Consider the following 27,168-nt stretch of genomic DNA (forward strand, 5'->3'; position numbering starts at 1 on the left):
GAATTAAAAATGCAGATAAAAATTAGGAAAAAATATATTTTTTTCCTTGAACTATCCACTCATTTGCATTTTTAACGTCAATATTTAAAAAGTAACACTCTACCCCCTAAACTTTCAAATTGTTGCAATTTGATAATTTTTTTTCTTCCCAAAATGCCTCCATCCAAAGTTTTTAAAAAATTAAAAATTGAAGGGTGGCATTTTTAATTTTTTAAAAATAAAATAAAATTACAAGACAAATTACATATTCTAAGGATAAATGGAGTCCTGCTATTTGGCTGCCAAGAGTCAGACAAATGTCTACCAAAGTCTGACGTGGCTTTATTAAAAAAAAAAAAAAAAATCGTAGAAATCTCTCTCTCTTCCCCCATTTCATATTTTTTTTATTAGTTAAATTTTTATGAATTAATATTTAGTTTCTAATGCCTCAAAACTTGTTTTTGAATTCAAAACTAAAACCTAGGGATGAAAAGTTAGATGGTATCACCCAAAAGGGATTCAATCATCCTAAATTTGGTGCTAATGCCTCAAATTTAGTACTAATATCTTAAATTTGAATTCCCCTTTAATGTTTATCTTCTTTAATTAAAAAAAAAAAAATTATAAATGTCTGACGTTTAGCTGCCTCATGGCAGTAGTAAATCTTTGCTCGGATAAATGTTATAAGAATACAAGACAATGCGTACGTGATTTTGCCTTAATTATCCTTAAAGTTATGTGGGATGTCAAAGTACACGTCGCAGACGTGCCAAACTTTCGCTTGAACTGCGGCTCGTCAGGAACAAATTGAACAATTTCATGCCGGTCAACACAAGAAAAAGAGTTTTATCTAAACTTTGGCCGACAAATTTTGGCATGTTTTTAACAAATTAAGATTGATTCTCTTTCAAAAAAAAATTAAGATTGATTCTCGGTGACGAATCAATCAATCGAAACATGGCACATGGCACATGCACAAAACGTTCCACATAGGCACATAGCGAAAAAAGACCTCTTTTTCTTCATTATCACAATGAAATAATTTAAGATGCGTGATCGAGTTTGTAGATTCAAACTTTGAATTTCCAGTCAAGGAAATTAAATAAGTACGAGACTATGAACTTTTAGACATACGTGAAGACGTACGTTTCTTTGTGCATTGGACAAAGATTTCTTTCAAAAAAAATAAAATAAAATTTACTTCTGTTTATTAAAGTGTTACGTGTGAGATTCTCATATGCATATTTTTGTTTTTTTTTTTTTTTTTATAAATTTTGAGTAGAGCATGTGATTCTCGCATGTTCTTTAAATGTATATGAGAACCATGTGTTTTAAGAACAAATTAATATCAGATTAACAAATAAAATTAGAAGATTTTTTTTTCCAACGACCTAATTTGAATGAAAACTTAATTATTCTTTTGCATTTGAGTTTTATAAGAAATATATTCAGCAACGCTTCACATGAAAGCTAATAAGTGATTTTAATACTTGACTATGGTAATAATTCTAGCAAAAATTTACCAAAATACAAAGTGCTTATAATTGACGAAAACGGCACTGTATGTATATAGCAGCATTCACGTTTTCAAACAAAATTGTAAAAAGTGTGTGGTGGCTGGTTGAAAGTGCATTTGAAAAAAAAATGGTAGCGTGAAAAAATAATATTTTTTTTAAGATTGAACCGCAATTTTATTAATTTTTCAAATACAATTTTAAAAATCACACTTTCATTAATTTCATTTTGAAATCTCGCTAACCCAAACGCATTAAGGCTCATTAATGAGTTCATTTGCGCGCACGCTCATGAGGTGCAAGTTGACTAATTGATGCATGGCGTGGCACAATTTCTTTCTTCCTCATGCCAAGTTATTTTCGCCATTATTTACAGATTTTCCCTGGAGTACGACGCTCTTAATTTTCTTTTTCTTTTTTCTTTTTTTAAATAGCGTGTAGCCAATTGTCCTTCACATAAATCATGCTCTCTTCATGGTTTTCCACTCTTTTTCTTTTAGATATTCGAATCAACGTACACTCCGAAAATCAGAATTATTCCAATGAGAGAGAGAGAGAGAGAGAGAGAGTTGAAGGGTTGGTATTATTTATGTGAACACATACAATGATACAAATATAATTTTATTGGCAGATCGTTCTGATCCATGGAAAAATGTCTAATTTCCATGATCGATCAGCTTCTTATTGCAGCTGCATTATTGTCATGATCAACACTATTATTCCCTTCATGGAGAAACGGCTTATTCTCTTCATGGAGAATCAAACCCTGTAAATCCCAGCAGAGAAAACAAAATTACAAGTTGTCAGCGTTGATAAATATTAGCCAACATATATACACTAGCAGGAATACTAGTACTGAAACTAAGGAATGTTATTCAACCAAAAAAATAAAAAAACCAATGAATATCATGAGGTAGCTAGCTAGCTAGGCTTACTGGTTGTAGTCGATGTTGATTTTTCCAGCATTAGGATCAGCGATGGCGGAGAAGGCCTCTTGAGAGAGGTCAATATTGTTTGCGTCGCATCCGGGACAACGATCAACAACCTTCACCGTGACTGTTCCCCTGCAAGGCTGCGGTACTCCTTGGTTTGTAGGGCCTGTGCACGTAACGCTGTACATTCTCCCGCATGCTGCCCCGTTTTCCCAAAGGGCATCGCTTACCGCTGCGATCATAACGCCTTGGTCTTCATACCCGTAGCATGCAGACGCTATATATAAACATTTACCGTTAATATATATATATATATATATATATATATATCAAAATTAATCCAAAGATCGAATTTGTATCAATCTAGCTAATTAAAATTAACTTCAATATATATATAATTAAGAGAATGAAGAAAAGAAAAGATACTCACGAACGTAAACAGTATAGAAAGTGGCAGTTCCTGAAATGGCAGAAGTCACTGAAATAAAGGTTAAGACAAGGCCCAAGCAAAGGAAGGCATGGATTTTGATTGCCATCTTGTTTTTGTTTGTAGAATAACGAAGAAATTAAGGTTGCTTTCTACTACTTGTGCCCTCAAGGATAATTTGTACCCTTTTTATAGGAGAAGCTTAGGAATTAATTCCAAGCTTTTTCCAACCACAACCTGCAGTCTTCTCACGACTCCTCGATCGGTTCAAGAGAATGACTATTAGTCTATTATCTAGAAGCACAAGTTACGGGTTTTTTATTTATTTTTTCCTCCCTATCTAATAATTGCTTATTTTCTAGATCTTGAATGAAACAGGATTCTCTCCAGCCCATTTTGAACTGTCTCATTAATAAAATATATATATATATATATATATATATATATAATTATAAAAAATTAAGGGGTAGCTGGCCACCTATTGGGCGTGGCTGGACCACCTTAGTTGGGGCTGGGCGTGGCTTCGGTCACCCCAGACCGCCTGTATGGGCTGGCCGAAGCCACTCCATGGCCCTTGGGGATGGTCTGGCCACCCCCAAGGGCGAGATCTCAAAAAAAAAAAAAATTGTTTGGCCCATGGAGGTGGCCGAACCACCCCCAAGGCCCAAGCCACCCTAAACCTGCTGGACTTGGGTGGCCAAAGTCACTCCCATACCTACTGGTCGGTCCGCCACCCCCTATGGCCAATATTAATTTATTTATTATTATTTTTGTAGTGAGACATGTGTCCTATTTGTGACTGTAGGATTTCTAAGAATAAATTTCAGTCATGAATTGAATATTCTCCAGTACATTATGGACCGGAGAAAATCCAATTCCATCTTGAATTAACTTCCATCCATCCAATAGCTTTTCTTTTTCTTTTTTTCTTTTTTTTTCTTTTTCTTGTCGGTACAGTTTAATAGTTAATTAAGGCATTACAAATTAAAATTCATGTAATTATTATTCATCCAAAAGTAATTGAAAATAACTAAATGCATATATAGTACTAGAAAAGAAAATGAATAACTAATTAAATACATCGTAATTAACATCTTAATATCTTCCATAATAAACACAGCATATGCATGTAATTAGTGCATCAAGTTTTCAATTGGGATTGTGAAATATTGCATGGGGATGCATGGTTTTGGGCCTTTGGCACTTGGAATCTGAAATAGCAGAAGGAAATTTTCTGACTAGATATTTTAGAATGAACCAAGTATCTATGTGTCTGGAGTCTAGACTGTATAGTGCACATTTTCAACCTACATATTGGCTATATGAGAACAAATATTGGAACATATATGCTTAGTATATTCGATATATATATATATATATATATATATAAGGAAGTTTTCTGAATTTTCCACATAATTCCAAGGCTGCTCGACTTCTAGAGGAGAAAACCAAACGAAATATGCCATTCATATGAACACAAGCCAAATCATGAAGAAATTGATTGAATCAAATAGCTCAGATATCGATCGATCATACCGAACATACAAACACTATATATATATATATATATATATATATATATATATATATATGCAAATGAAAATGCCATTCACATGACTGGTCATTTCATTGTTTTTTATCCTTTTTTTTGGCCGTAGGTGACGGAGTTTGCACGCAATAGGATTCTATCAATATATATATATTGGACAGTAATGTTATGACTTTTCAACTTTAAATATTTTAATCAAATAAACATTTTCCTTTAAATAATTTATACATATCTTCACCACCAATCTTTGTGCTAATGAATTGTTTGAAACTATATCCGACCTAATTAATAATAAATTATTGGAGTGTATTTTGACATAAGGAAGCAAAAATTAGTTTTGATCCTTAAATGTAGGAAAAATCACTAGAAAACTGCTGGGAATGCTCTAAGATTCTCATTTCTCACATGCATATTTTTGTTTCTTTTATAAATTTTGAATAGAGCATGTGATTTTCGCATGCTTTTTAAATGTATATGAGAACCATGTGTTTCTAAGAACAAATTAATATTAGTTTAACAAATAAAATTAGAAGATATTTTTTCCAACGACCTAATTTGAATGAAAACTTAATTATTCTTTTGCATTTGAGTTTTATAAGAAATATATCCAGCAACGCTTCACATGAAAGCTAATAAGTGATTTTAATGCTTGACTATGGTAATATTAATTCTAGCAAAAATTTACCAAATTACAAAATGCTTATAATTGACGAAAACGGCGCTCTGTACATATATAGCAGCATTCACGTTTTCAAACAAAATTGCAAAAAGTGTGTCGTGGTTGGTTGAAAGTGCATTTGAAAAAAAAAAAAATGGTAGTGGGAAAAAATAATTTTTTTTTTGTTTAAAGATTGAACCGCAATTTTATTAATTTCTCAAATACAATTTTAAAAATCACATTTTCATTAATTTCATTTTGAAATCTCGCTAACCCAAACGAATTAAGGCTCATTAATTAGTCCATTTGCGTGCTCAGGTGCAAGTTGACTAATTGATGCATGGCGTGATACAATTTCTTTCTTCCTCATGCCAAGTTCTTTTAGATATTCGAATCAACGTACACTCCGATAATCAGAATTATTCCAATGAGAGAGAGAGAGAGAGAGAGAGATGAAGGATTAGTATTATTTATGTGAACACATACAATGATACAAACATAATTTTATTGGCAGATCGTTCTGATCCATGGAAAAATGTCTAATTTCCATGATCGATCAGCTTCTTATTGCAGCTGCATTATTGTCAACACTATTATTCCCTTCATGGAGAAACGGCTTATTCTCTTCATGGAGAATCAAACCCTGTAAATCACAGCAGAGAAAACAAAATTACAAGTTGTCAGCGTTGATAAATATTAGCCAACATATATACACTAGCAGGAATACTAGTACTGAAACTAAGGAATGTTATTCAACCAAAAAAATAAAAAAACCAATGAATATCATGAGGTAGCTAGCTAGCTAGGCTTACTGGTTGTAGTCGATGTTGATTTTTCCAGCATTAGGATCAGCGATGGCGGAGAAGGCCTCTTGAGAGAGGTCAATATTGTTTGCGTCGCATCCGGGACAACGATCAACAACCTTCACCGTGACTGTTCCCCTGCAAGGCTGCGGTACTCCTTGGTTTGTAGGGCCTGTGCACGTAACGCTGTACATTCTCCCGCATGCTGCCCCGTTTGCCCAAAGGGCATCGCTTACCGCTGCGATCATAACGCCTTGGTCTTCATACCCGTAGCATGCAGACGCTATATATAAACATTTACCGTTAATATATATCAAAATTAATCCAAAGATCGAATTTGTATCAATCTAGCTAGCCAATTAAAATTAACTTCAATATATATATATACTTAATTAAGAGAATGAAGAAAAGAAAAGATACTCACGAACATAAACAGTATAGTAAGTGGCAGTTCCTGAAATGGCAGAAGCCACTGACATGAAGCTTAAGACAAGGCCCAAGCAAAGGAAGGCATGGATTTTGATTGCCATCTTGTTTTTGTTTGTAGAATAACAAAGAAATTAAGGTTGCTTTCTACTACTTGTGCACTCAAGGATAATTTGTACCCTTTTTATAGGAGAAGCTTGGGAGTTAATTCCAAGCTTTTTTCCAACCACAACCTGCAGTCTTCTCACGACTCCTCGATCGGTTCAAGAGAATTACTATTAGTCTATTATCTAGAAGCACAAGTTACTGTTTGTTTGTTTTTTTTTTTTTTTTTTCTCCCTATCTAATAATTGCTTATTTTCTAGATCTTGAATGGAACAAGATCCTCTCCAGTTTATTTTGAACCGGAGAATATCTAGTTATGTTTATGATCTCTTTAAGAGATCATGAGGCCATAAATAAGACATATATCCCATTAATAAAAAAAATAATAAAATATTATATTTTTTTTAAAAAAAAAATTATAAAAAATTATGGGGTGGCTGGCTACCCATTAGGGGTGGCCGGACCACCCCAGTTGGGGCTGGGCGTGGCTTCGGCCACCCCAGACCACCGGTATATATGGGATGGCCGAAGCCACCCCATGGCCTTTGGGGATGGTCTGGCCAGCCCCAAGGGCCAAATCTTTAAAAAAAAAAAAAAAAAAATTGTTTGGCCCTAGGAGGTGGCCGGACCAACCCCAAGGCCCAAGCCACCCCAAACCAATTGGTCTGGGGTGGCCGAAGCCCACCCATGGTTCATGGGGGTGGTCCAGCCACCCCTAAGGGCCAAACGATATATATATAGTTTAGGTTTAGGGGGTGGGGGTGGTCCGGCTATCCCCTATGGCCAAGATGGGTGGCTAACTACCCTTATTTTTTTTATTAATTAATTTATTTACTTTAATCTGAAATTTTATTATTTTTGTAGTCAGACATGTATCCTATTTGTAGCTGTAGGATTTCTCCAGCACATTATGGACCCCCCATCACTGGGGACGAGCTAGCACCAATCTAGGTGAGGGCTGGCAGAAGGTGGGAGCAAAAAGCATTCTTTAAGATCTGATTCGGGGTCATCAGCTTCAACGTTGAATTTCTTCATTGATCGAGTTCGCTTTCTTCTTTATCAAAAAAAATGTGTAATAAGGATAGTGACTTGTCCCAAGAAAGGGGAGAGTCTCGTTCAGCCGCTTCAGCTTCATCCTCAACTTCAGCTTCAAAAGCAAGCTTGAGTACAGTATGTGCGAGAGGCAAGGTTTCAAGCCAGGCAGGAGCTTGGCTTAACTCCCATCCATCCATCCAATAGCTTTTTTTTTTTTTTTTCTTGTTGGTACAGTTTAATAGTTAATTAAGGCATTACAAATTAAAATTCAAGTAATTATTATTCATCCAAAAGTAATTGAAAATAACTAAATGCATATATAGTACTAGAAAAGAAAATGAATAACTAATTAAATAAATCGTAATTAACATCTTAATATCTTCCATAATAAACACAGCATATGCATGTAATTAGTGCATCAAGTTTTCAATTGGGATTGTGAAATATTGCATGGGGATGCATGGTTTTGGGCCTTTGGCACTTGGAATCTGAAATAGCAGAAGGAAATTTTCTGACTAGATATTTTAGAATGAACCAAGTATCTATGTGTCTGGAGTCTAGACTGTATAGTGCACATTTTCAACCTACATATTGGCTATATGAGAACAAATATTGGAACATATATGCTTAGTATATTCGATATATATATATATATATATATATATAAGGAAGTTTTCTGAATTTTCCACATAATTCCAAGGCTGCTCGACTTCTAGAGGAGAAAACCAAACGAAATATGCCATTCATATGAACACAAGCCAAATCATGAAGAAATTGATTGAATCAAATAGCTCAGATATCGATCGATCATACCGAACATACAAACACTATATATATATATATATATATATATATATATATATATATATGCAAATGAAAATGCCATTCACATGACTGGTCATTTCATTGTTTTTTATCCTTTTTTTTGGCCGTAGGTGACGGAGTTTGCACGCAATAGGATTCTATCAATATATATATATTGGACAGTAATGTTATGACTTTTCAACTTTAAATATTTTAATCAAATAAACATTTTCCTTTAAATAATTTATACATATCTTCACCACCAATCTTTGTGCTAATGAATTGTTTGAAACTATATCCGACCTAATTAATAATAAATTATTGGAGTGTATTTTGACATAAGGAAGCAAAAATTAGTTTTGATCCTTAAATGTAGGAAAAATCACTAGAAAACTGCTGGGAATGCTCTAAGATTCTCATTTCTCACATGCATATTTTTGTTTCTTTTATAAATTTTGAATAGAGCATGTGATTTTCGCATGCTTTTTAAATGTATATGAGAACCATGTGTTTCTAAGAACAAATTAATATTAGTTTAACAAATAAAATTAGAAGATATTTTTTCCAACGACCTAATTTGAATGAAAACTTAATTATTCTTTTGCATTTGAGTTTTATAAGAAATATATCCAGCAACGCTTCACATGAAAGCTAATAAGTGATTTTAATGCTTGACTATGGTAATATTAATTCTAGCAAAAATTTACCAAATTACAAAATGCTTATAATTGACGAAAACGGCGCTCTGTACATATATAGCAGCATTCACGTTTTCAAACAAAATTGCAAAAAGTGTGTCGTGGTTGGTTGAAAGTGCATTTGAAAAAAAAAAAAATGGTAGTGGGAAAAAATAATTTTTTTTTTGTTTAAAGATTGAACCGCAATTTTATTAATTTCTCAAATACAATTTTAAAAATCACATTTTCATTAATTTCATTTTGAAATCTCGCTAACCCAAACGAATTAAGGCTCATTAATTAGTCCATTTGCGTGCTCAGGTGCAAGTTGACTAATTGATGCATGGCGTGATACAATTTCTTTCTTCCTCATGCCAAGTTCTTTTAGATATTCGAATCAACGTACACTCCGATAATCAGAATTATTCCAATGAGAGAGAGAGAGAGAGAGAGAGATGAAGGATTAGTATTATTTATGTGAACACATACAATGATACAAACATAATTTTATTGGCAGATCGTTCTGATCCATGGAAAAATGTCTAATTTCCATGATCGATCAGCTTCTTATTGCAGCTGCATTATTGTCAACACTATTATTCCCTTCATGGAGAAACGGCTTATTCTCTTCATGGAGAATCAAACCCTGTAAATCACAGCAGAGAAAACAAAATTACAAGTTGTCAGCGTTGATAAATATTAGCCAACATATATACACTAGCAGGAATACTAGTACTGAAACTAAGGAATGTTATTCAACCAAAAAAATAAAAAAACCAATGAATATCATGAGGTAGCTAGCTAGCTAGGCTTACTGGTTGTAGTCGATGTTGATTTTTCCAGCATTAGGATCAGCGATGGCGGAGAAGGCCTCTTGAGAGAGGTCAATATTGTTTGCGTCGCATCCGGGACAACGATCAACAACCTTCACCGTGACTGTTCCCCTGCAAGGCTGCGGTACTCCTTGGTTTGTAGGGCCTGTGCACGTAACGCTGTACATTCTCCCGCATGCTGCCCCGTTTGCCCAAAGGGCATCGCTTACCGCTGCGATCATAACGCCTTGGTCTTCATACCCGTAGCATGCAGACGCTATATATAAACATTTACCGTTAATATATATCAAAATTAATCCAAAGATCGAATTTGTATCAATCTAGCTAGCCAATTAAAATTAACTTCAATATATATATATACTTAATTAAGAGAATGAAGAAAAGAAAAGATACTCACGAACATAAACAGTATAGTAAGTGGCAGTTCCTGAAATGGCAGAAGCCACTGACATGAAGCTTAAGACAAGGCCCAAGCAAAGGAAGGCATGGATTTTGATTGCCATCTTGTTTTTGTTTGTAGAATAACAAAGAAATTAAGGTTGCTTTCTACTACTTGTGCACTCAAGGATAATTTGTACCCTTTTTATAGGAGAAGCTTGGGAGTTAATTCCAAGCTTTTTTCCAACCACAACCTGCAGTCTTCTCACGACTCCTCGATCGGTTCAAGAGAATTACTATTAGTCTATTATCTAGAAGCACAAGTTACTGTTTGTTTGTTTTTTTTTTTTTTTTTTCTCCCTATCTAATAATTGCTTATTTTCTAGATCTTGAATGGAACAAGATCCTCTCCAGTTTATTTTGAACCGGAGAATATCTAGTTATGTTTATGATCTCTTTAAGAGATCATGAGGCCATAAATAAGACATATATCCCATTAATAAAAAAAATAATAAAATATTATATTTTTTTTAAAAAAAAAATTATAAAAAATTATGGGGTGGCTGGCTACCCATTAGGGGTGGCCGGACCACCCCAGTTGGGGCTGGGCGTGGCTTCGGCCACCCCAGACCACCGGTATATATGGGATGGCCGAAGCCACCCCATGGCCTTTGGGGATGGTCTGGCCAGCCCCAAGGGCCAAATCTTTAAAAAAAAAAAAAAAAAAATTGTTTGGCCCTAGGAGGTGGCCGGACCAACCCCAAGGCCCAAGCCACCCCAAACCAATTGGTCTGGGGTGGCCGAAGCCCACCCATGGTTCATGGGGGTGGTCCAGCCACCCCTAAGGGCCAAACGATATATATATAGTTTAGGTTTAGGGGGTGGGGGTGGTCCGGCTATCCCCTATGGCCAAGATGGGTGGCTAACTACCCTTATTTTTTTTATTAATTAATTTATTTACTTTAATCTGAAATTTTATTATTTTTGTAGTCAGACATGTATCCTATTTGTAGCTGTAGGATTTCTCCAGCACATTATGGACCCCCCATCACTGGGGACGAGCTAGCACCAATCTAGGTGAGGGCTGGCAGAAGGTGGGAGCAAAAAGCATTCTTTAAGATCTGATTCGGGGTCATCAGCTTCAACGTTGAATTTCTTCATTGATCGAGTTCGCTTTCTTCTTTATCAAAAAAAATGTGTAATAAGGATAGTGACTTGTCCCAAGAAAGGGGAGAGTCTCGTTCAGCCGCTTCAGCTTCATCCTCAACTTCAGCTTCAAAAGCAAGCTTGAGTACAGTATGTGCGAGAGGCAAGGTTTCAAGCCAGGCAGGAGCTTGGCTTAACTCCCATCCATCCATCCAATAGCTTTTTTTTTTTTTTTTCTTGTTGGTACAGTTTAATAGTTAATTAAGGCATTACAAATTAAAATTCAAGTAATTATTATTCATCCAAAAGTAATTGAAAATAACTAAATGCATATATAGTACTAGAAAAGAAAATGAATAACTAATTAAATAAATCGTAATTAACATCTTAATATCTTCCATAATAAACACAGCATATGCATGTAATTAGTGCATCAAGTTTTCAATTGGGATTGTGAAATATTGCATGGGGATGCATGGTTTTGGGCCTTTGGCACTTGGAATCTGAAATAGCAGAAGGAAATTTTCTGACTAGATATTTTAGAATGAACCAAGTATCTATGTGTCTGGAGTCTAGACTGTATAGTGCACATTTTCAACCTACATATTGGCTATATGAGAACAAATATTGGAACATATATGCTTAGTATATTCGATATATATATATATATATATATATATAAGGAAGTTTTCTGAATTTTCCACATAATTCCAAGGCTGCTCGACTTCTAGAGGAGAAAACCAAACGAAATATGCCATTCATATGAACACAAGCCAAATCATGAAGAAATTGATTGAATCAAATAGCTCAGATATCGATCGATCATACCGAACATACAAACACTATATATATATATATATATATATATATATATATATATATATGCAAATGAAAATGCCATTCACATGACTGGTCATTTCATTGTTTTTTATCCTTTTTTTTGGCCGTAGGTGACGGAGTTTGCACGCAATAGGATTCTATCAATATATATATATTGGACAGTAATGTTATGACTTTTCAACTTTAAATATTTTAGTCAAATAAACATTTTCCTTTAAATAACTTATACATATCTTCACCACCAATCTTTGTGCTAATGAATTGAGCTAGCTAGAAATCTATATATGATCTAATTAATAATAAAGCATTAGTGGTTTATTTATCATAGGTTGAATTCAGGAGTCAATTAAGCAATATATATAAATTTTTATATATACCTTCCCAGCCTGAACCTTATTTATCATAAGTAGAATTAATTGTACTTTTGAAGCCGCACCCCCTTATTAATTATCTAGCTTATAGCCCAATTATATATTAAATCATTGTGAACTGAGTTGTTAATTTGTTTGCTGAAACTACAGATCGACCAAGCATGAGTTTGAGTTAATTAGGTTAATTAAGAAGGCTTTAATTAGCAAGTTGCATAAGGTCACTTTGACATTAAACAATAAAGTTTTTTTTTTTTTTTTTTTTAAGTTTTAGCTCCCCCTATATTTTTAGCCCCCAAAAATAATTTCTTATGAATTGTGCCTTCATCTTATATATATTTGTTATTAATTTTAGCAGGGTAAAGTCCACTTAACCCCCTCAAACTACCACTCCAATGAGAATTTATCCCCCAAACTATCAATTGCAATAATTTTTCCCCCAAACTATCAAAACAATTCTATAGGGGTAATTTTTCTCAATTTTAACAAAATGACGAAATTACCCTTACTAAAATAAAAACAAAAATACTAAAATTTATTTTTATTTTTTAAAATTTTTAAGGGTATTTTTATCTTATTAAAAATTCTATAGGGGTAATTTCATCATTCTGCTGGCATTGGAGGGTACATTATCATTGTTTTGGTAGTTTGAGGAGTAAATTATCGTAATTGATAGTTTGGGAGGTAGATTGTTATTAGGGTGATAGTTTGAGGGGATTAAGTGAAATTTATCCTTTTTAATATTATACATGGCAGTCAACATTTTTTTGTTTTTAATTGTTTTTTTCATTCTTAGGAGTATAATTGTATCTTATCTTTGTTATTAATTTGACAAAAAAAGTAAAAATGCATATTTTTTCCATCGAAACTTATCCGAAACTCGAGTCTTAAAATAAAAAATAAAAAAATAAAAACAGAAGTTTTAAAAGTCAAATTGAAATAAAACACGAAATTAAATTGTTTAATATAATTTTCCAAAAAGATAAAAACTAATGATATTAGCCTATTAGGATTTAGGTGAAGCATAAATATACTAGAAGACACCTCCGGTCCTCCTTTTTGGTTTTTAGGCTAATCTTATTCCTCATGTGGCCCAACTTGACCTGGCTCCATTGAAAATGATGAACAAAGCCCAAGCTAGCCTAACTTGGAGTGCGAAGCAGTTGGGGTTGTTGTCCATCTTGGTCCACAGGTCATGCATTTGGTTTCGGCAGCAAAATGGGCTAAGAGGCATTGGGCCAACTCATATAATAGTGGGCTTCATTTTCCACATGCACTGGGCAGCTATACGGGCAGACCTTGGTTTCATGATTCATTTCTTGCTAGCTTTTTTATTTCACGGAATATATATATATATATATATATATATAGATTTTAGAACTTGAATTTAAATATTGTCCAACGCCTCTATAATTTAAATTTTAAACTACACATTAATTTATTAATACAGTCTAGTGACTCTACTCCCCACAAATTTTGTATTCATGATTGGTTAAGGTCCACATATTTTTGAAGGAAATATAATTAGCATTAGACTGTGAAGCATAAATATACTAGAAGTAGGAAAATAGTAATATTCCAAAGGTAAATGCCAAATATTTTTGACAAAAAATATTCTTGATCTTATGGATTCATGTCCTTGATACAATATTGTAGACTCTTAATAGAATGCAACAATGAACAAATGTCACCCAATACCAATCTTCTATGCACTATAAGTAATGGGATTTATGGAGTGTTTAGAAGGTTTTAGTAGCAGTGATCACAATTCATGTCCGTGTATTGAGTTCATATAATTTCGAGACATAAGTATAAAATTAAATAGATAAAATCTCTTAACCCTAACCTGCTACTTCGTGTTGGATTATGGTCATGTCAAAAATTGTTAGCCTTAGTTTCTTGCGATTCGAGTCCTTGTGGCCATCTATCCTACTGATCATTTGTGTTGAAGTTCATTCCAAAGGGCTTTTAGCTAGAAACTTTTGTAAGTTGTAAGGCTAAGAAAATCCAAGATAATGAGGTACAAGAACTAAGACATATAAGGGTTATAAATTATAAACATGTACAGCAAAAGAATGTTTCATTTGAACAGCAAAAGTAGCAGATTTTTTTTTTTTCTTCAGTAGATCGAAGAGACTAGCAGTCTCTACCAGGTATATTATGAGAATGTGAAAGACATTTGATTTTGATCACCTGCCAGATCGAGGGAGCTAAAAGACAGGGATCATATGGTTGAATCAAACAAAATAATATGATTTTGAGCAATAAATTACGTGGCTTCTTTGTAGCTTCTCTGCTTGGACAGCTGATCTTCATAGCTGGATTTATGCAGCAAACACATCAGCCATTTGATGTGATTGATATAAAGCTAATGTAATTTTAACGGTTGGATTATCACTGTCTCTGTGATCGTGCCAAGTTGTGGGAGGAAACATCAAAGAAACTTCTCATTTTTCAGAACCTTGTACTTTCTAGTTTCTGCCTTCAGAAGCTTCAGAGGCTTAAAGCCATACTCAACGTGGTTGAGTCACCTTAGGATCACCATTTTCGGGAGCAAAGAAGCTACATACATACGTAAAGTAGCCGTTTATCTTGCTCGGCCCACTTATCCGGAATAAGCTGAATATTAAGCTAAGTTGCTTAGGGATAGATCATGATTAATGCCCATAAACCAATACCACCGAGCAGGGGTGGAACTACCCTGCTACACACATCATCTCCAGTTCATTTAAATTAGAGAGTATCTAGTTAGTTATATTTAAGAGGTATTTTTGTTTTATCATTTTTTTTAGAGACAAAAATACGCATCTACTATAATTAATAGGATATTCTCCCGTTCAAATGAACCGGAGAGAATCCTAATTCAGAAAGTAGACATTAAAGTACAATAGGGACAAAACTTTTTTTAAAAAAATAAAAACATAAAATTTAGGGGTTAATTTAAAATTTTGGAGGGGTGCAAATAAACCCTCTACCTAATTCCGCCCCCTCCACCAAGATGGTTTGGGGTTTAAACAGATGAGGCTATGCTTCTTCTTCCAATCGTTACAACACAGATCCAAGGCTGGTCTTGTATTCTTGTATACACAAATGTTCCATTTTTATCCTTAATTGGTTTTTGGAGAGGAAAAACAAAACCATTGTCATTTACGAAAGTGATGTTGAGCACAAAATGGAACCCACAGCATTGAGGGGTCAATCTGGGCTCTGCTTCTCGGAAGCCATCATGGATACTGTGATGTCGAAAACAAAATGAGCAGAGTATGAGGACCCGGCTTATTGTTTTTCCTATTGTCGTGTTTGCCTTGGGCTAGTAATGGCAGCTCTCTGCCCTTGTTATTGGCATGATCCTACGTTCATAGCAAACTCGGCCTTTATCGAGAATAAAATATGACAACAAGGTAATACTTTTAGATATGACTGCCTTTATACTCCATCCGCTCAATGTGGGTTATTGATAGGAGTGACAATTTGTGTTCCCATGCCGAGTTTAATTTGTGTCAAGGGATGGATATAAAATTATATAAGTTAATGTTAACTCGATTTCATTTAACTAAACGGGTTAGACTCTTCATTCCTAACCTGCAAATTTCTTGTCGGATTTGTGGGCCGTGTCAAAATTTTTTAGCTCTTATGTCTAGTGTCGAATTCTGGTTGTGTAAAACATGTGTATAAAACTATATATAGATCAACCGTAATCTAACACTTTCAATTAAACTGACCACACTCTTCAAATTCCTATCAAAATTTGTCATTTCTAATTATTATCTACAAAAGAGAAGATGGGTATTCTATTAGGCCCCGGGTGAGAGTAAGCTGATGAGTCTTAGCCGGTTGCTTGGCAGGCTAGCTGCAAGCCTAACAAATGGACACTTGTTTACCAGGAGTACAAGGAACATTTCTTGTAAACTTAACTATCCTACTGTGTTCATATTGGATAATTGCGGTTGATAGGAAATAAAAATGGTGGACAAAAACTGCATTACTATGGCAACTTTCAATTTGTCTGATTTGATATGAGAGAATCTGCCAGGAAAGTTCCTCAGTACTGTGGAGAAAAACAGTTGAGCATAGTTTGAATTAAAGGAGGGACATATTTACAAGACATCTCTTTATAAAAGGAGCATCCCAGTAATGAGATTCATGCATTCAACAAAGTAGTAAAATAAAAAGGCAAGTTGAGTGCAAGTGAGAGAGCTAGCCATAAAAACAGAATGAAAATGGAGATAGAGGAAGTAAGCAGCTACGAGGCACTGCCTCTGCTCTCCTTGAACCATGTCTCTTTGTTGTGCAGATCAGTGTGGGATTCAGTGCGTTTCTATGAAGACATCTTGGGCTTTGTTCTCATCAAACGCCCCTCTTCCTTCAATTTCAATGGAGCTTGGTTAGCTTTCCAATCCCTCTCTTTCATATTGTTCTTGTGTGTGTGCTCACTTACTTTATTCATCTTTTGGAAAAAATACTTGAAAACCCATTAAACTTTAGTAATTATAAAGAGAAGTTTTGCAAGAAATATCTGTTTGCTGTAAATATGCCTGAACCGAGAGCCCACCATGGAGCTCTCTGTGCAGGCAAAGGACTCCTTTGTTCGGGTGGGAGAGGAAACAAGGGATCATTTAATTAATATTCTAATAATATTGTTTAAAGTTTTTTATTTGGGGTTGGAAGAATATATTAATCACATTTGTCTAATTTTATGTAGGTTGTACAATTACGGCATTGGGATACACTTAATTGAGAACCCATCAATCGATGAGTATGAGCCCGTCAATGAATTGCGACCAATTAATCCCAAGGACAACCACATCTCCTTCCAGGTAAGAAATATGGATTTAAATTTGAACCAAAAAAAAAATTATAAGTTGTTTATGTGGATGATGTTTGTAACAAAAGCATGTGTTTTGAACAGTGCACGGATGTTGGGCTCGTTATAAAGAGGCTGCAAGATATGGGGATGAGGTATGTGACAGCCATTGTAGAGGAAGAAGGGGCGAAGGTGGAGCAGGTGTTCTTCCATGACCCAGATGGGTACATGGTGGAGCTCTGCAACTGCGAGAATATTCCTGTGATTCCCATCTCCTCCTGTGCATTCAAGCCCAGAGGGCAAAGCTTCAAGAAGGCACCAACCAGCTGTGGATTCATGGAGAATGTGATGATGGAGAGCTTGAGCATGGACATGATGAACTTCTCCTTCTAAAAAGTTTCCAAACAATGGGAACTCAATTTCACCTTCTTTTGTTTGTTTAAAGAAAATCGTCATGCTGCAAAAATGGTCATGCGTCTTGGTTTGAGAAGAGTTTTTATATTTGTTTATCTGGGTTTTGGAATAAAGATTGTAATATTTGAAATAGTACTATTTTGTAATATATATAGTTCGAAGCCAATGTGTGGCTTTGGATTGTGACAATATTTCCTTTAAGGAAGCTTCCCATTGATGGAATCTTCCTACGTGCAAGAAATATTTTATCATGGTAGGGATATTGTCCCCCATTGGTGTGCCAGCCATCGCTGTTTTAGGGGATTGTGGCGTTTGTGTTTGAGTTTTTTGTTTTTAATTCTTTTAAGAGAACATAAAAAAAGAGGGTGAGGCACCCAACAAAAAACTTCAATTAAGGCATCGTACGGCAAGATAAAACCTAATTATTTAAAAAAAAAGGATTCGGCTCAATAATTTTTTGACGCACCGAACCAAGTTATAATAGGTGAGGGTAGAGGAAATGTTGTTCATTATCGGTGTCTGTAGACGACGCAAAGAAAATAAAACACTTTGAACCAAAGAAAAAACCAAGAAAACAGAGATGAGAAAGGAGGTTTGAATTATGTGGTTGCTGCTTCATATCAATGTCATGGGATGCATTCTGATGCTATGTTTGACAGAAACCAAACCGATGGCACACCAATTAGCAGGATTCACACATCAACAAGCATAAAGTTCTCTTTTATTGTTGGCTACTTTTTATCCACCCAACCCAATGGAACTTGTCCCAATCTTTCGTAATTCATTTATTTTATAGTGAAAAATTTGTACACCACAACTAGTGCTACGAAAAACACCAACTATAATATCACAACCACACAATCCCCCTTGCCCCTTCCATATCTATCTTCTTCTTCTTCTTTTTTTTTTTTTTAAAAAATAAAAATAAAAACAAAAACATTCAACCATCCTCGGCTTTGAAGTTAAAAGATACCGAGATATATTATATATTATATTTTTATTTTACTTTGTCAATGCGGCACATGCTAATAGTTCTTGGAATAGCCATTGTTTTAACAACAAAATAAAAAAACTCTAAAAATGATTGACAGGACTACTTTAACAAGTGAGATAAAAGTAAAATAAAAGTGTTGAAAATAACCCTTGCCTTTGCACTTAAAGGCCTTGTCTCTATATTGAAAAACTTGCACTCAATTCAAACTTAGTCTTTATATTTTCTTGTGATTAGATAAAATAAAATAAAATATTAACTATGAAATAGCTCTTTTCTCCATTTCAAGCGAAATGTGAAGAATTTTATACTTGAGAATCATATACATTTTATAAAATATATGTGAGTTAGAGATTTAGATTTTAAGCAATTTGCTGCCTGAATTTTTAGTAATTAAGCAATGAATGTGAGAATTTTCATAGGATTGGGTTGTCCAAGATTTGATAGACTCTAATCTTTACTGTTGCTTGCAATCTACAACAATTTGCTAAAAATATCTATCCATGAGTTGGACGGAATTGAAAGAAGTTGTGGATGCCAAATAGAGTGATTGAGGGGGATTTTTGTTTCTCTTTCTTGGGTAAGTGAGATTTGTTTCTCCACGCCACAATGGAGACCTCTATTGGGGTGCAAGATTGAAAGCAAACACCATTAAGATGCCTAGCGTACGGCTGCGCTTCAACGAGTGGCAAAAGATATCTAAACTGAGTGAAATGGGCCCCCGCCAGATAACTAAACTGGTGGGCGACAATAAACGAAGAGTCGATGTCAGCCACACTGCCTTTGAAGCATGTGGCCACGAAGAGAGCTCGTGGGAACATAGTTGACAAAACCCATGACTCATTTGCTTTGTTAAATCCACACACAGACACAGGCACAGACACAAACACAAACACGGCATTCTCGAATCTCCCCAGGTCCCCAACCCTCAAAAATCATAGTCTTTCCTCATCATTACAGACATCTAAATTTGGTGGTGGGATTGTGTCTTATTCTGGGTACGTTTTGTTTATGAGGCTTTACTTGGGTTTGGTCGCTTGCTTCTGAAGTAGGACACATGGACTTCTTGTTATTATATATTGGTTGGTGTAAGACAGATGAGAGCGGAAGAGATTAAGTATGCGAACTCTTTGTGACGCTTGCGAGAGCGCGGCCGCTATCGTGTTTTGCGCTGCCGACGAGGCCGCTCTTTGCCGTTCCTGCGACGAAAAGGTCTTGTTTTTTCGTGGCACTTTGTGTTGGTTCTACTTCTCCTAATTACTTGTTCTTAATTCTTGTTAATTTATTGGGTTTAGTATTTTTGGTTCTTCCTTTAATTCTTGCTGGGTTTCTCTTGCGATTACTTGTTAAGCCAATTATTAGTTACTTTTGGATATTGCCCATATAATCTATACTTTCTGGTCTAGTCTCTTGTGCATAACTGAAAGGGTTTATGTTGTTAAGCCACAATAGTCTTGCATGATTTCTCTCTTAAAGTTGTGAAATTTATGCGTGGAATGATATTTTGAGTTGTGAGCATGCCTTGGTAGATCACGGTCATCCTATAAATTGAAGAACTTGGATACAAGTTTGCAGTTTGATTTGGTTGTAAGGTGTATGACATTAGTTACCTTGGACTAAATTGTGTAGAGCGTGTATTTCCCTTTGTCATTTGTTCTTATTTTTCTTATTGTCAGTCAACACATTATGACATATCTTTGATAAGAACGCAGTGGGGTTTGACATGGGTTATTTTTCTATATTCTTCTTTACATATTCTCATGGAAAAATCTTTGTTCAAGCTTATTGAAAATTTAGAATCCAAATGTTCTGTTTTATTCTTGACTGCCCTGGTTAACGTCTTACGGCAATGGTTTAGCTGTTGATGGGAGTGGCAGGTTCACATGTGCAATAAGCTTGCTAGCCGGCATGTACGGGTTGGTCTTGCAAGTCCCAGTGATGTTCCCCGCTGTGACATATGTGAAAATGCTCCTGGTACATGTCTCTTTTTACTTTCTTACTCTTCCATGTGTTTTTCAGAAATATGCCTCTTGTGTTTGGTAAAAGAACTTCAAGCTTATGTTTATCCTTTTGGAAACCTGTCTGTAGCTTTCTTTTACTGTGAGGTAGACGGGAGTTCCCTGTGTTTGCAATGTGACATGATTGTTCATGTTGGAGGTAAAAGAACGCATGGAAGATATCTTGTATTGAGGCAGAGAGTTGAGGTTTGTCACTGCAGAGAAAATGGAGTCATGCTCTTCTGTTTTGTGAAATTCCCCACAGAACTTACATTCTTTACTTCTTCTATAGTTCCCAGGGGATAAATCTGGTCATCTTGAGGAGCCAGCTTCGGTACCTGTGGATCCAGGTGAGACCAGAAGAGGACAAAATATGCCTCCTAAGCTGACAATGGGAGAGAACCAGCAAAATCACAGGGCCTCTCCTGTTCCAATTTCAGATGCAGATGCTGATGCTGATGGGCATTCCAAGATGGATAAAATGATTGATTTGAATATGCAGCCTCACCGGATGCATGAACAAGCATCAAACAATCAGGTGAGAATGATTATATTTTCCGCAACTTATCTTTTCATCCACTTATTTTAACATGGATCTTGATTTATTAGAAGGACATTTGCACCTCCCAAAGTAATGGAATGGGCGATCCATATCACTTGGTGAACAAATTTACCCCTCAAATGGACTTAGTTGGCAAGATTTAGCCAGTCACCATATGCTGAATGATTAAACTGTATTCTAAATTGCTCATCTATGTTCAGTTGGACTAACTAGCTCTGTGCATTTATATAGTGCATGACCATGGCTGTTGGATAGGGATTTTGGAAAGGGCCCCCATTTGGTTCAAAAATAAAAGTAGCCTGAATCTAGAAATGTAAGTTTTACAATTAATGGAGAAAAATCTAATGGATAAAGTCCATTTTAATAATTTTGTCTAGAAAGAGAGTGAACAAAGAAATTGACAATTTTCCCAGTTGAAGTTGAGAATGTAGATCGAAGGTTAACAGTCTGCTAAGATTAATAAGTTCGGAATGATCATTGTTGTTGTGGAGGAAGACTAGGGTTCAAATACCTTAATAACCAAGGTATATGTTACACATTTATTGTCCGCGGTAGGGGTGAAACCACAAATTAAGCTTGATGTTGGGGGGGGAGGAGGTTTATATCATAAAAAGTATAAAATTTAGAGACAAATTTAAAATTTTGGGGGGCTACTGACCCCCAAGGGTCTAAGAAGTTCTGCCCGGTCTGCGATATAAATGAAAAGTATTAATGTTGCCAAAAACTGTAGAATTTGAGAAAAAATACGGTTTGGTTCTTGATATGTTACTCTACAGTCTACATTCTGATAATTGTAGTATGATTGTACCATCTCTTTTGGCTTTTAGTAGAAAGATGAGAACTAAAATCGGAAGATACTTAGAAATCGGATTGCAACTCTAAAAACGTTGTGCATATTCATGAACAGAACCATTCCATTTTGTTGGGCATTTTCATTGTGTTTAAGCATGTAAAACTTTTTTGTGATACCTACCAGAATTTTTAAGAAATAGGAACTCATTTTTCTTAGGATCAATGATTAAAAAATCTGGAGGCGCGGCTCTTGCACCATCTTTCATTCATTCCAGAAGAGTTAGCTGACATTCAACCATACTTCCATCCATTACCTGCCAGTTTTGCTTGGAACTTCTCCTCGTGTCTCCCTTTTCACCAAGGCATGGGAATACATGCGTGGCACTAAGTGTAGCTTAGTTGTGCAGAATAGCGGTTCGACACTCAGACAAGCATCTTACATTGTAATGCAAAAAGATTATAGTTCACTCCAATGAAGACATGGTTATCTTTGCAACTGTTTTCAAAGTTTTATCAGCACCCGTTTCTGCAGAACCTACTACTCTCTACCACTCTTGTTGAAGTGATAACTCGTACAATTTGCATAATGGGATTTCTTGATATGCTTAGGACATCATGAGGAAGCTTGAGAATAATGCCAGAATGTCACCTTAGTTGGTAGCTGAAGGAGGCAATATACTAAGTCTACATCCTGTGTTACAGAGGTACAACCGTACAAACACGAAGGCGACCGCCGACCTTGTCCTCGCCCCACAAGTGAAGTGAGTTTGTAATGTTTTTATTTTTTCTGTATAATTAACAATAAATATCACGGCTAATTATATTTTTGCTGTTCTAAATGGGAAACGAAATACAAAAAGAAAGTTCAAAAGGCAAAAAAGAAGAGAGAAAAGTTGCCCCATGCCGTCATCCTACCTAGTCACATTATAGGGCTGTGGTTATGCTGCGTGGTCGGTTAGGTACTGCCCCAACCAGCCACGATGGGTCCTAGTTAGATTGAGATCCTTTGAAATTCTTAAAAGTTACAAGGGTTTGCAATTTCTTCAATCTTAGTCTTTCATTTGTAATGATCGGTTGGAAACAAGCCATGACAACAACAATTAAAAAAAGAAAAAAAGTGATCCTCAATCCAGCGGGGTGGTTACTGGTTATATCACCATTGACATAGGGTTTAGGGCGGTCTGATTACCGCCCAACTTCTTTTGGGGTTAATCACCAATCACCTCTTCGAGGGGAGAGGATGGTAAGATCATTCTAAAAGCATGATTTTGGGAGCAATTAGGTCATTTTCAACCTAATTTGGGGGAGGGTCGACCATCCTCAATGTGGGCCTAGTCGACCATGCCCTCTAGGTCAAACCACCTCCAATAACCACTTTCTTTGAGCAAAGCTTTATTTTCTCAAGTCTCATTATGGTGTGGCCAAGGGATTTCAATCCCGAAGTGTGGCGACCTAATCTTGGACATATGCAATCATGGAAATGTAGTTGTGTAGAGTTGTCGTAGCTAAGTAGGGTACCAAGGCTTCTGCCTAGTCACATCATAGGGCTTTTTTTTTATGCATTTATTTTCATCTCACAGACTTTTCTAGCCCTAACACTGTTGTATACAAGGATCCTCTCTATTTCGCTAAAAAATGAAAATGAGTTATTTCATGATAAAGTGACATGGCATCATATACACTGTTAGATAAAACAAAATAAAATATCAATTATAAAATGACTTCTCTCCATTTTATTTGAAATTAGAAAGGATCTTACTCTCATTGTTGCTAGGTAGGACTGTCATTATTTTAACAAATGAAATTTGTGTATCTTTTCCTCTATGAGGAAAAAGTGAAGTAAACTTGTATTTAGTATATAATTATACAAATTTTATTGATGTTAAAGGCTTATTATGCAAAAATAAATAAATAAAGAATTCTATTCCATATGACCATATGGGATTTCTTAACATAAATTGTCGTATTAATTTGTAGGAAATTTGTTATAAAAGTTCTAGTACCCGTATCAAATACTCCCAAAAAAAAAAATTGCCCATTATTTTTTTGCTTCAAATTCAATCGGTGGAAAGAAAACGATGAGAAACTTCTTCTTTTGTTCTTTTGGGGGCCTTAGGGCCATGGGGAAACTTCCCTTTTCAACAGAACGAAGCATCTCCTGACTCCTTGTATGCTAGTAGTTAATGCGCCCAATTGTTCTCCACATCGATCAAAATCAAGTGGCCCACAATTGCTCTGAAAATAGGCCCCACGATCACGGGTTTTATGACTGGAGCACCAATCATTCAGTTGCATTTTTGGATTTTGGACTGGACTTTCCTGGTTCTGGGCTTGGGCTTGAACGCTGACGCGGCAGATCAACAAAAAGGAAATAAATCAAATAATAAAACAAAGCTGTAATTTAATGCAGGCATTGTTTGATAAACGATTTTGCCTGTTTTTGACTTTACACTATTCATTACATTTTTTTAATTTTTAATATTCTTTTACTTTTTACATCATATCAATTATTTTTTATTATTATTTAAATAAAAAAATCACTACAAAACAAAAAATTTTCATTTTTCTATACCAAACATTCTTACATTTTAACTTTTTTTTTAAAAAAAAAACATTATTACTTTTTTTTCACTTCAATCACTTTCTGGTACAGTACTAAAATCAAAACAAAATTATTTATCAAACGAAGCTGCAGTTTTATCGACCCACAGAAGCTATGTTACAAACAAGTGGCTGCTTGGCTTTGGTCGGTTCGACCACCTCATTCGACATTCATCTTAAGTTGTTCGAAGCATAGGGAAGTGTGTTGTTGGAATTTTGTGAGGTCTATTTATTTAATATTAGAAAGGGATTTACTATTTTGTATTATTCTTTTTTTTTTGACATGTCCGCACAAGAGGGGGGAGGGGGATTCGAACTAGTGACCTCCACTTCATTAAGTGTGGTCCCAGCCGATTAAACTACCTCTTGGGGACAATTTTGTATTATTCAATTCATGAGTAATTCTAAATACTCATTTTTCATTATATTCTTATATTACTGGACCGACATGACAATGCATATCAATCTTGATTTTTTTTTTTTTTTTTTATCATTTTTTAAATCAATGCTGATTTAATGGCTGATGAACACTATTATATCCAGGACTGCCAGGTGTCCCAAAATTCTTTCTAAAATCCTTTCTAAATTATGTGAAAAATATTATTTTGGAAAGGAGTGGAAGACAAAAAAGAGAGAATGAGAATTTTTTAAGATAAAAAAAAGTTTAACATATCATTTGGAAAGCATTTTAAAAAGAATCCCTTAAAATATCTAGCATTATCCCTATTACATCAGCCCAATGGCCTGAATGTAAGATGGGTATTGAGTATATAACCAACACCTCATTTCTACGTTAGAAAACCTTTAATTTATTAGTGTGTGTTTTTTTATTTTTTATTTTTTTTATGTACATCCAAAATTAATATCTAATACTTAAAAAAAAAATTAATATCTAATAATAATTTTAAAAAATCAGAGCAATTTTAAGCGGGTATAAGAATTGACAAGAGTTACGTGTATCTTTACTCTACCTGAAAATACATAGAAATGTTTGATTAGAAGCATAAAATAAAATAGAAAACTAGAAAAATCATAAACTCAGCGTTTGTTATCTTCCGTTGAAAGAAGAGAAGAGAAGAGAAGAGGCAATGAGAACGACGATGAGGCTGAGGTCGTCGACGCTGGTGTGGGTCGTGTTGTTGACGATATCGACCTTCGCTCAACAGCACAATGGCCTCGTCCCGTCTCGGACTTTGCTCAACCAATTGTCCGGAAGCGCCAATTACTTGACCATGGAGGAGCTCTGGTTCCAACAGACTCTCGATCACTTCTCTCCCTACGTACCTCTCTCTCTTGGACTATTCTCTTTGAATTACGAGAATCTATGCCACAATTTCTGTATAAAAATCTGATTCGTGTTATGGATTTGCAGGATCACCGCCGGTTTCAGCAGCGATACTATGAATTCTTTGACTACTTTCGGCTTCCAGATGGACCGATTTTCCTGAAAATTTGTGGTGAATCTTCATGCAATGGGATAGCCAATGACTATATTAGCGTAAGTTTGTGACTCTTAGCCAAAATTAGTGGTTGTGGCCTCAAATAGGCTTTTAATTGGTCAGAAGGAGATTTACTTTATTGTGAAATTGAATTTTATGGCTCTTGGCGAGTGTGTATGCTTGTTAGAATCAAGAGAGACTTGGATTATTGTAAAATTGAATTTGATGGTTTAGGGTTTAGGTGTGTATGCTACTTAGGATAAAAAGTTTGAACCTTGTGATGTCTTTTATAGGTATTAGCAAAGAAGTTTGGAGCAGCAGTTGTTTCTCTTGAGCATCGTTACTATGGGAAAAGTTCACCCTTCAATTCGCTGAAGACAGAAAATTTGAGGTATCTGTCATCTAAGCAGGCGCTCTATGATTTGGCTGTTTTTCGTCAGTATTATCAGGCAAGTTATCTTCTTATTTATTAAGTGTTTTAGTCGTGTGAGTGTTAAGTCTCACATCGAATGGAAATAACACAAGTGGTTGATATAACATTATCGGGTTCAAAACCCATAGATTTAAGCTTGTATTAAGTGGTTTTCCAACATATTATATCAAGATCTTGCTTGGAGACTCTCTAGTGTTTATGTCCCCAATGGTAAGTCATGTACTTCATGTTCTAGAGTTGGAAAAGTGAAGAATTAATAAAATGCGATCTTTGTTAACATTGCTTTGAAGGAGAGTTAAATTCGTTTAATCTCATTGGGTGTTGCCAAGTTTCTAGCGTAACCACTGGTCATCTGTATTCTCTAATGCAGATCTTCTCTGGCCTTATTGTTATCCACTTTTCTTGCAGAAATCTTTGGATTTAAAGCTCAATAGATCAAATGTTGAAAATCCATGGTTCGTTTTCGGTATCTCGTACTCGGGAGCGCTTAGTGCATGGTTCCGTCTTAAGTTCCCTCATTTAACATGTGGAAGCCTTGCAAGTTCTGCTGTTGTTCATGCAGTTTATAACTTCACTGAATTTGACCGGCAGGTAAACACAATATTGGCTCTCTTTTTTCCCCTTATATACGCATCAATAACTTTTTTTTGAAGCCATGTTC

The 27,168-nt window shown here is 35.2% G+C and overlaps 6 protein-coding genes across 8 annotated transcripts; 3 read left to right on the forward strand and 3 right to left on the reverse strand.

Annotated features, from left to right (window-relative positions):
• Window positions 1-2,059: 2,059 nt before the first annotated feature.
• Window positions 2,060-3,013, reverse strand: LOC132172597 (EG45-like domain containing protein). The gene is made up of 3 exons (XM_059584119.1): window positions 2,856-3,013; window positions 2,429-2,702; window positions 2,060-2,259 (listed from the first exon to the last, which is right to left on the reverse strand). Exons 1-3 carry the CDS (start codon window positions 2,959-2,961, stop codon window positions 2,253-2,255), a joined length of 387 nt encoding a protein of 128 aa, XP_059440102.1. The 5' UTR covers window positions 2,962-3,013; the 3' UTR covers window positions 2,060-2,252.
• A 2,495-nt stretch (window positions 3,014-5,508) lies between these two features.
• LOC132172524 (EG45-like domain containing protein) lies at window positions 5,509-6,455 on the reverse strand. Its single transcript, XM_059584040.1, has 3 exons — window positions 6,287-6,455; window positions 5,872-6,145; window positions 5,509-5,702 (listed from the first exon to the last, which is right to left on the reverse strand). Exons 1-3 carry the CDS (start codon window positions 6,390-6,392, stop codon window positions 5,696-5,698), a joined length of 387 nt encoding a protein of 128 aa, XP_059440023.1. The 5' UTR covers window positions 6,393-6,455; the 3' UTR covers window positions 5,509-5,695.
• A 2,906-nt stretch (window positions 6,456-9,361) lies between these two features.
• LOC132172527 (EG45-like domain containing protein) lies at window positions 9,362-10,308 on the reverse strand. The gene is made up of 3 exons (XM_059584042.1): window positions 10,140-10,308; window positions 9,725-9,998; window positions 9,362-9,555 (listed from the first exon to the last, which is right to left on the reverse strand). Exons 1-3 carry the CDS (start codon window positions 10,243-10,245, stop codon window positions 9,549-9,551), a joined length of 387 nt encoding a protein of 128 aa, XP_059440025.1. The 5' UTR covers window positions 10,246-10,308; the 3' UTR covers window positions 9,362-9,548.
• A 6,310-nt stretch (window positions 10,309-16,618) lies between these two features.
• Window positions 16,619-17,975, forward strand: LOC132171464 (glyoxylase I 4-like). Its single transcript, XM_059582784.1, has 3 exons — window positions 16,619-16,858; window positions 17,177-17,291; window positions 17,384-17,975. Exons 1-3 carry the CDS (start codon window positions 16,689-16,691, stop codon window positions 17,669-17,671), a joined length of 573 nt encoding a protein of 190 aa, XP_059438767.1. The 5' UTR covers window positions 16,619-16,688; the 3' UTR covers window positions 17,672-17,975.
• Window positions 17,976-19,510: 1,535 nt separating this feature from the next.
• Window positions 19,511-22,943, forward strand: LOC132171439 (B-box zinc finger protein 18-like). 3 transcript variants are annotated; one of them, XM_059582747.1, is made up of 5 exons: window positions 19,511-19,895; window positions 20,561-20,657; window positions 20,772-20,887; window positions 20,973-21,218; window positions 21,290-22,243. In XM_059582747.1, exons 1-5 carry the CDS (start codon window positions 19,803-19,805, stop codon window positions 21,383-21,385), a joined length of 648 nt encoding a protein of 215 aa, XP_059438730.1. In that variant the 5' UTR covers window positions 19,511-19,802; the 3' UTR covers window positions 21,386-22,243. The 3 variants fall into 3 exon arrangements, with proteins under 3 accessions (XP_059438730.1, XP_059438731.1, XP_059438732.1); XM_059582748.1 differs by lacking the exon at window positions 21,290-22,243 and adding an exon at window positions 22,252-22,943 and having other exon boundaries at window positions 19,517-19,895; XM_059582749.1 differs by having other exon boundaries at window positions 19,805-19,895; window positions 20,542-20,657.
• Window positions 22,944-25,618: 2,675 nt separating this feature from the next.
• On the forward strand, window positions 25,619-27,158 carry LOC132173112 (probable serine protease EDA2). Its single transcript, XM_059584691.1, has 4 exons — window positions 25,619-25,915; window positions 26,008-26,133; window positions 26,368-26,523; window positions 26,916-27,158. The coding sequence occupies exons 1-4, from the start codon at window positions 25,724-25,726 to the stop codon at window positions 27,156-27,158; spliced, it is 717 nt and encodes a 238-aa protein (XP_059440674.1). The 5' UTR covers window positions 25,619-25,723.
• Window positions 27,159-27,168: the final 10 nt, after the last annotated feature.

Source organism: Corylus avellana, chromosome ca2 (assembly GCF_901000735.1).
Source record: "Corylus avellana chromosome ca2, CavTom2PMs-1.0".
NCBI classification, from domain to species: Eukaryota; Viridiplantae; Streptophyta; class Magnoliopsida; order Fagales; family Betulaceae; genus Corylus; species Corylus avellana.

What these genes read in the sequence shown, in the direction of transcription:
- LOC132172597 (XM_059584119.1), bottom strand. Translation starts at nt 2,961, where the DNA reads ATGGCAATCAAAATCCATGCCTTCCTTTGCTTGGGCCTTGTCTTAACC. An exon ending in TTTCTATACTGTTTACGTTC is followed by an intron (nt 2,703 to 2,855) that starts GTGAGTATCTTT and finishes GTTTATATATAG; the next exon opens with CGTCTGCATGCTACGGGTAT.
- LOC132172524 (XM_059584040.1), bottom strand. Translation starts at nt 6,392, where the DNA reads ATGGCAATCAAAATCCATGCCTTCCTTTGCTTGGGCCTTGTCTTAAGC. An exon ending in TTACTATACTGTTTATGTTC is followed by an intron (nt 6,146 to 6,286) that starts GTGAGTATCTTT and finishes GTTTATATATAG; the next exon opens with CGTCTGCATGCTACGGGTAT.
- LOC132172527 (XM_059584042.1), bottom strand. Translation starts at nt 10,245, where the DNA reads ATGGCAATCAAAATCCATGCCTTCCTTTGCTTGGGCCTTGTCTTAAGC. An exon ending in TTACTATACTGTTTATGTTC is followed by an intron (nt 9,999 to 10,139) that starts GTGAGTATCTTT and finishes GTTTATATATAG; the next exon opens with CGTCTGCATGCTACGGGTAT.
- LOC132171464 (XM_059582784.1), top strand. Translation starts at nt 16,689, where the DNA reads ATGAAAATGGAGATAGAGGAAGTAAGCAGCTACGAGGCACTGCCTCTG. An exon ending in TTCAATTTCAATGGAGCTTG is followed by an intron (nt 16,859 to 17,176) that starts GTTAGCTTTCCA and finishes AATTTTATGTAG; the next exon opens with GTTGTACAATTACGGCATTG. An exon ending in ACAACCACATCTCCTTCCAG is followed by an intron (nt 17,292 to 17,383) that starts GTAAGAAATATG and finishes TGTTTTGAACAG; the next exon opens with TGCACGGATGTTGGGCTCGT.
- LOC132171439 (XM_059582747.1), top strand. Translation starts at nt 19,803, where the DNA reads ATGCGAACTCTTTGTGACGCTTGCGAGAGCGCGGCCGCTATCGTGTTT. An exon ending in CATATGTGAAAATGCTCCTG is followed by an intron (nt 20,658 to 20,771) that starts GTACATGTCTCT and finishes ACCTGTCTGTAG; the next exon opens with CTTTCTTTTACTGTGAGGTA. An exon ending in AACAAGCATCAAACAATCAG is followed by an intron (nt 21,219 to 21,289) that starts GTGAGAATGATT and finishes TTGATTTATTAG; the next exon opens with AAGGACATTTGCACCTCCCA.
- LOC132173112 (XM_059584691.1), top strand. Translation starts at nt 25,724, where the DNA reads ATGAGAACGACGATGAGGCTGAGGTCGTCGACGCTGGTGTGGGTCGTG. An exon ending in TCGATCACTTCTCTCCCTAC is followed by an intron (nt 25,916 to 26,007) that starts GTACCTCTCTCT and finishes ATGGATTTGCAG; the next exon opens with GATCACCGCCGGTTTCAGCA. An exon ending in TAGCCAATGACTATATTAGC is followed by an intron (nt 26,134 to 26,367) that starts GTAAGTTTGTGA and finishes TGTCTTTTATAG; the next exon opens with GTATTAGCAAAGAAGTTTGG.